Below are 8,062 nucleotides of genomic sequence, written 5' to 3'. Positions count from 1 at the left end.
GTTCTATAAGTCAGATTTCATTTCTTGACTCCTTACTATTAATAGAACAGTTGTTAGCAACAGTGGAGGCTTTAAGGAAATAGAGCTCCAGTACAATAATGTGCTCATGTTCAGGCCAGCAGCTGGAACAGTAGCTGGAGTGCCCAAGCACCCTCTTCCTTTGCCCTGCTGCACCTGGCCTTTGAATAAAGCTCCTCTCCATGCCTCAGTTGTCTCTATGTGAAGTGTAACTCAACATGTCAATCACCTTACTGAGCGACTGTGAGGATCGACAGATCCGGGCAAGCTTTTTGAAATACCTAAGTGTCACACTTGACAGGGTTTTAAACATTACTGTAGGAACAGAGGCAAAGGAAATGCATTGTGTCTGCAGGCACCAAGGTGCACACGTGTACAATGTGGGAGATGGAACTTTCTCCTAGGGTCTAGATCTGGACTAGGATCTAGCAGACCAAGAGGGTGAGAGCAGGGTAGCTATACCCACCCCCATGAGATGGGAGGGGACAGGAACAGCCAGGGAAGACACCAAAGAGGGAGCTCCTTCACCTGTGTGGCTACCACTTTGAGGCCTTCCTGGCTGCAGGCAGAGTTCTAACAGACCGAAGCGGGCAGGGCAACCTAGTACCCCACTGTGGGTGGTACACCCCATCCTCCTCTTTCTCATCACACCCTAGTTTCAAGAAATCAGAGGGACCAGGCACGATGGCTCATGCCTGTAATCCCTACACTTTGAGATGCCAAGGCAGGCGGATCACCTGAGGTCAGGAGTTTGAGACCAGCCTGACTAACATGATGAAACCTACTAAAAATAAAAAAAAATCAGCTGAGTGTAGTGGTGGGCGCCTGTAATCCCAGCTACTTGGGAGACTGAGGCGGAAGAATTGCTTGAACCCGGAAGGCAGAGGTTGCAGCCAGCTGAAATTGTGCCACTGCACTCCAACCTGGGCAACAAGAGCAAAACTCCGTTCCCCCCCCCCACCCCTCCAAAAAAAAGCAGGGGCTATCCAGATGGGAAAAGGAAGAAGCACCATGGGGTCCAAGCTTCCAATGGCTGCCGTCTTCCATGAGAAAATAGCGTGCGTACTGCACACCACAGTACAAGTGTCACCAGAGGCCTGTGGCACAGTCGGGCTTCCTGTGTCCCCAGGGTGAGTTCTCTTCATGTGGATCTTGTGCCTCTGATGGTAATTTTTGTTAGGGGGTGGAGGTAGGAGGTAGAGGACACCTGCTCAGGGAAGTTCATCTCTGAGAAAGGAGATCTGTCATAAGGGAGTTAGGTATGGCACGCATGAGCTTCGGGAAAGAAAGAGGAAACCTCTCTTGAGAAAATGGGTGATTTTTTTTTTCTCTAGGGGCTTAGGTGGCTGCATCAACATAATTATTTACTTGTAGGAGAAACCTTAGTGTCTGTACCAGTAGAGGGGAAAATCAACATACGATCTCATCGATCTTTGTGATGCCCAACTCATGACTGGACCTTCTAGCCCCACACATGCAGACAAAGACTAGAAATCCAACCAGTGATCTGGATGTTGCACACCACTAGGGTCAAAGCCCTAAATGCTGGATTGAAATATTTAGCTGCTATATTATTTAGGCCCAGGGCCAGCGTGTCTGTCTGCCTTGCATCGGTAAATCAGTGCTTTGAGCTTAACCAAAGTAATCGTGACATACTCAAGAGTCCCTTCTTTTCATACTCACTGGAAACCCCTTTCCTAACCTTTCTCCAGTTTAAAAAAAAAAAAAAAAAAAAAAAAGGAACCATGGCTGGAGATGATGAAAGGTTCAGCCTGATTTATGCCTGACTCAATGCTAATGTCGTTTTCACAGGAGCACGAGACCTTGCCCAGTGCAAGCAAATTCCAAGTAGTTGGCTAAAAACTTCTAGAGTGGCAGCACAATCTTTTGTTTTTTGTTTTTTGTTTTTGTTTTTGTTTTTTTAAGAGAGAGGGTCTCATTCTGTCACTCAGGCTAGGGTGCAGGTGTGCAATCTTGGCTCACTGCAACCCCCCGAGCCCAGGTTCAAGCAATTCTCCTGCCTCAGCCTCCCGAGTAGCTGGGATTACAGGCGCCTGCCACCACATCCAGCTAATTTTTGTATTTTTAGTAGAGACGGGGTTTCACCGTGTTGGCCAGGCTGATCTCAAACTCCTGACCTCAGGTGATCTGCCCTCCTCCACCTCCCAAAGTGCTGGGATTACAGGCGTGAGCCACCGTGCCCAGCCTGGCAACACAATATTTATTAGCAGGAGGAAATACAGTAGGTGGACACTTGGACTTCACCCTTTCTCAGGCAGGGTGCTAAGGGACAGATACTCCTGTTACAGTGTAACAATCTCTTGCTTGCACAGTTCTGCAAACATTTAAAGTCCGTTGCATGAAGTCTGCCCCAGTCAGTGAAGGAATTTAAAGTTCCACCTTTTTTTTATGCTGTGTGTGTCATCTTGGAGGTTTATTCATGGAGCTAGCAACTCTACTTCAGTATTCTGATATCAAAGGCCTAGTGTGTCATATCGAACACCGTTTCAAATTCTGTGTTTCAGTCTTGGGAAAGCTGTCAGCAACTTGGGAGCCAGCTTACCTCCCTCGAGAATTTTCCAGTGATCCAGCTTTCGCAGTCACAAAAACAAATTATAGGATCTTCATCTTCTTATAGGCATCGATCTTAGGATGGTTTCAAGAATGGAAGAGGATTTTAAATAAGACAATTCTGTATAGTAATATATGTCGTGAAAATGTACATATTGTAGCACTGATGAAAATGCGGTTTTATTAGGTCCAATACCATTTTCATATCTCTTTTAGTTATTCTCTATTAAAGCAGATCAAGTTCATTTTGTTATCTAATACTCATTTGGGGCTTCTTCTTAGTGCATTTGGATGTGATTGTGGAGAAAATCCAGCATCAGTGTTGACAGTGACTTTTTTTTTTCTTTTAACTGAACATAAACTCAAGATTTTATTGTCTTCATAATAAAAGATGACACTTAGAACTGGATCACTTGGCCCTTTCTCTTCTTATCTCCTCCCAGTTCAAAATGCTTGCATCTTTTAATAGCCAGCATTCTCTTAGATCTGCAGTTGGGCTCAACGCACTCAAGCCTTAGCACAATCTTTTTTGTAGTTTTAGCCTTTTTCCGGAAAATCGGCTTAGTTTGCCCACCATAGCCACTCTGCTTCCTGTCATAACGCCGCTTTCCCTGGGCATACAGAGAATCCTTGCCCTTCTTGTACTGTGTCACTTTGTGGGGTTGGTGCTTGCCACACTTCTTACAGAAAGTCCAGCGGATTTTAGGGACGTTAACCATGCTTGCGAGAGCGATACCGGCACGGGAAAAAAAAAGACGACAGTGACTATTTTAATCCAAGTCACCGTAATGGCTCTGTTAAGCAGCAACATTACAAACACCACTGCTGAGAAAGTTGCGGGCTCCTATCTGTGTATCTGAGTATGTGGGGGAAAAAAAGTTAATCCAAGCAATTCATTAAAGACCAGTGGCGGGCCGGGCGCGGTGGCTCAAGCCTGTAATCCCAGCACTTTGGGAGGCCGAGACGGGCGGATCACAAGGTCAGGAGATCGAGACCATCCTGGCTAACACGGTGAAACCCCGTCTCTACTAAAAAATACAAAAAACTAGCCGGGTGAGGTGGCGGGCGCCTGTAGTCCCAGCTACTCGGGAGGCTGAGGCAGGAGAATGGCGTGAACCCGGGAGGCGGAGCTTGCAGTGAGCTGAGATGCGGCCACTGCACTCCAGCCTGGGCGACAGAGCGAGACTCCGTCTCAAAAAAAAAAAAAAAAAAAAAAAAAAAAAAAGACCAGTGGCTTTAGTAAGAATCACTTATTCCAGCCCTTTCTTCTCAAAATCTGTGAATCCTTCTTGCAAGGAAACTTTAGTTTTTTTCTACTCCAAAACATATATGATAAAAATGTATTTGAAGGCATTCATATAAATAGACTGGAGAGTACATGCATCAAAATATTTCACCGTTTGGAAGACTGGTGTTTTCTTTTGTGCTTATCTCTGTGTTCCAAATTTTCTACAATGAGCTTGTGATTTTTCTGAAATTAGAAATTCTAAAAACCAGGCTGAGGCAGAAGAATTGCTTGAACCTGGAAGGCGGAGGTTGCAGTGAGCCGAGATCGCGCCACTGCACTTCAGCCTGGGCGACAGAGTAAGACTCTATCTAAACAAAAAAAGAAATTATAAAAACCTACAATAAATGTCTTCTTCCTGAAAGCACATCTACACATAACTATGAGGACGTTGCGCATAGTTCTAGTGTAGTAATGTGCAAAAATAATTTGCAATCTGCAGTGAGGTTGCAAAGTATATCAGCTGAAACAGTGACCTTGTAAGTCTTCCTAGGAAGTTTAAGTGGATCTCTCCCACTAAGCAGGCCAAATCTCTTACTCCTGTTTAGGAATCCCATCTCCCAGTCTGCTTCTAAGATACCTGGACACCCGGAACCAAAAGTCTTCACTTTGGGGGTTACCTATATCTGCATGAGGCAGTGCAAATGTTAAACCCCCCTTCTTTCTTTCTCTCTCTGTTTCTCTCTCTGTCTCTCTCTCTCTCATGTCCCCACAGTTGCATTCGTCATATTGCAAAGAAAACTCCACCTTCAAATCATGAATAATTTAATAGTGAATTATTTTGGCATGATCTTAGGAAGGAGTGGAGAACACATCTAATGTTAAGAATTTGTCTACAAGGATCTTGTATTTTGTCTGAGTCTAAAATTTACAAGTGCAAAGATGATGGAGTCGTTGACCACTTCCTTTACTGTTTGGAGATTTTGCTGTTTCTGTAATTCACCTGAAACTCATACAGTGCAGTTCTTGGGATGGGGAAACATCTTATTGTCCCGTAACAGAATGAGCCTTAAGGATTTGTAAGCATAGGCATTTTTATATTTAAAGGGAAATATTAATTCATCAGTGATTTTACTTTTTTAGTGTCTCAATAAACCTTGAAATCAACATCACTCTGTCTCTAAAACATCCCAGTGTCTCTTCCTGAAACTTCTTTCCAAGTAAAATGTTGTCCTTTCACATGTGTTACGTTTTATCTTAAATATAATCAACTAAGCATTAAAAAACTACCTTTTCCCCTACAAAAGTATGAATCCACCCAAACTACCAAAATGGGTAACATCGCTGTAAAGAAAGGAACAGCCAGGGGCAGTGGCTCACGCCTGTAATCCCAGCACTTTGGGAGGCTGAGGCAGGCGGCTCGCTTGAGCCTAGGAGTTCAAGACTAGCCTGGGCAACATGGCGAAACCATGACTCTACAAGAAATACAAAAATTGGCCTGGCGCGGTGGCTCACGCCTGTAATCCCAACACTTTGGGAGGCCGAGGCGGGCAGATCACGAGTTCAGGAGATCAAAACCATCTTGGCCAACATGGTAAAACCCCATCTCTACTAAAATACAAAAATTTAGCTGGACGTGGTGGCGCACGCCTGTAGTGCCAGCTACTTGGGAGGCTGAGGCAGGAGAATTGCTTGAACCCAGGAGGCAGAGGTTGCAGTGAGCTGAGATCGCACCATTGCACTCCAGCCTGGTGACAGAGCAAGACTGTCTCAAAAAAAAAAGAAAGAAAGAAAGAAAGACGAATTAACCAGGCGTGTTGACACATCCCTGTGGTCCCAGCTGCTCTACTCGGGAGGCTGAGGTAGGAGGATCACTTGAGCCCAGGAGTTGAAGGCTGCAGTGAGCTATTATCACACTGAGCTATTACCACTGCACTCCAGCCTGGGCAACAGAATGAGAGCCTGTTTCAAAAAAGAAAAGATAAAGGCGCGCCAATCAGAATGCTCTTGGAAGAGAATGTTAAAAGTGTCACGTTAGAGTAAAAAAGAAACAACCTGTAATACAGTCTGGATTATTCTTGCTAAAGGGCTTTTTTTTTTTTTGCTTTTTTGTTTTTAATATGTCTAAGCTTTATTTACTGTAAAGCAGTGTGCAAATAGAAGCTGTTACTTTGTGACATAATTCAAACAACCAGCAGACAAACATTTAAAATATTCAATGCTAAACCCTAACGTAAGCCATTTTTAGTTCACTACATTTCTTTGTCCTTTTCTTCTTTGAAATTTATTTTGAATCAAGTAATACAATACTGTCTTTAAAAAAGTACAAAATATAAATAGATAAGCGTTCCCCTTAATCCCCATACATTTCACCCCAAAGAGAGCCACTCTTGTCTCAAGCTCCTTAAGTGATCCTCCACCTCAGCTTCCCAAAGTGCTGGGATTACAGGTGTGAGCCACGGCACCCACTCTTGTCAATTAGATATATTTGTCCATATTCATTTACATGTCTGTGTGTGTGTGTGTGTGTGTGTGTGTGTGTGTGTGTGTGTGTGTGTTGAACACAAATAGATTCACATTATACATGCTGTTTTGTGTTCTGAAACTTGCTTTTATCATCTAGTAGGAAATCTGGGACATTGTTCAGTATCAGTACAGAAAGATCTACCTCATTGCTTGGGACTTCTGGTCCGTATCTCCACAGTACAACTCATCTTGATTTATTTAACATTCCCTATTGATGGATATTTAAGCTGACTCATTACGTTTTTCAAAGTTGATATGTAATTCACAAAGCATAAAATTTATCTTTTAAAGTGCAAAGTCCAGTGGATTTTAATGTATTCACAAGATTATGCAACCATCACCACTGTCTAATTCCAGATTTTTTTTTTTTTTTTTTTTGAGATAGAGTTTTGCTCTTGTTGCCCAGGCTGGAGTGCAGTGGTGCAGTGTCAGCTCACTGCAACCTCCACCTCCTGGGTTCAAGCAATTCTCCTGTCTCAGCCTCCTGAGTAGCTAGGACTACAGGCATGTGCCACCACGCCCAGCTAATTTTTGTATTTTTAGTAGAGACCATGTTGGTCAGGCTGATCTTGAACTCCTGACCTCAGGTGATCCACCTGCCTCGGCCTCCCAAAGTGCTGGGATTACAGACGTGAGCCACCGTGCCCGGCCTTGCTGTGGAATTCTAATTCAGGAGTATTTTCCTCAGAAGTTGGAAGAGATTGCTCCAGTTTCTTCTTGCATTCAGTACATCTTTGTAGTAATACGGTCTCACCTCTCCCCACTCCTCTGACCCCAGAAGCATTTGGGATTTTCTCTTTATCCCCGATGTCTGAAATGTCACCGTGCTGTAGCTTGTCCATGATTCTGCTCAGCCATCCCCAGGCACTTTCACTCTGGGGCTGTCACCTGCCCTTGACCTAGGAGCCCATTCTCCATGATTGCTCTGAGCACACTCTCTCTTCTGGTCCCGCTGTCTTGTCTTCTGAAGCTCTGTTAGATGCATGTTGGGAACTATAGGGTCTGTCTTCAAATTCTCTTAACCATTTTCTGTACCCCCATCTCCTTGTCCATTTTTGCTATTCTAAGAACATCCTGTGGCTCGGCCTTTCAATTTATTCTATAATCTTCAATGCTTCTGCCCATTTACAGAGATTTTTATTTCAATCATCAAATTTTTCATTTCCAAGATCTCTCAAACATTCGTTTTTATGGGTGCAATATCACTTTACTTCTCTCTGAGGATTCTAATTATATATATGCCAAATCCTTGTTCGGGTTCCTCTATTAACGCAGCTTCTTTGGATATAAACTTTTCCATTCCTTGGGATGGATGCCTCTCTTTTATGGCTTTTCTCAAGTGTTGAGGGGTTATTGGTGTGAGCTCAACACTGGGTTTCAGTTTGCCGCCTCTCCACCAATGCTCTTTCTATCGTCTGCATTTCACCTCCTGGACAGAAAGAGCGTGCCATCCCTGCTGGGCATTGCTGGGGCCCCAGCGACCTCTCCATCCCAACCGTCTGAGTCCTCTGCTCTGTACTAGGGGCCCACATCTTGCTGCCTGCTTCCTGGCCTGAGGATGGAGCGGCGGCTGCTCCTCTGAGGATCTTCCACAAGCACGAGTAGCCCATCCTTTGGGGTTTTTTTTTCTTTTTGTGCCTTTTCTTTCTTTTTTTTTTTTTTAAAAAGAGACAGGATCTCATTCTTCTTCCTCAGCCTGGAATGCAATGATGTGATCAGAGC

At 44.1% G+C, this 8,062-nt stretch overlaps 1 protein-coding gene across 1 annotated transcript; it reads right to left on the bottom strand.

The window, feature by feature from the left end:
• Positions 1-2,937: 2,937 nt before the first annotated feature.
• LOC709650 (large ribosomal subunit protein eL42-like) lies at positions 2,938-3,334 on the bottom strand. The gene has a single exon (XM_015112945.3). It carries the CDS (start codon positions 3,306-3,308, stop codon positions 2,988-2,990), a length of 321 nt encoding a protein of 106 aa, XP_014968431.3. The 5' UTR covers positions 3,309-3,334; the 3' UTR covers positions 2,938-2,987.
• Between the last annotated feature and the right edge of the window lie 4,728 nt (positions 3,335-8,062).

The sequence above is a fragment of the Macaca mulatta genome, chromosome 13 (assembly GCF_049350105.2).
Source record: "Macaca mulatta isolate MMU2019108-1 chromosome 13, T2T-MMU8v2.0, whole genome shotgun sequence".
Lineage (NCBI taxonomy): Eukaryota > Metazoa > Chordata > Mammalia > Primates > Cercopithecidae > Macaca > Macaca mulatta.
This window is presented reverse-complemented; position numbering and strand designations above follow the sequence as displayed.

Coding starts and splice junctions, on each gene's coding strand:
- LOC709650 (XM_015112945.3), bottom strand. CDS start 3,308: ATGGTTAACGTCCCTAAAATCCGCTGGACTTTCTGTAAGAAGTGTGGC.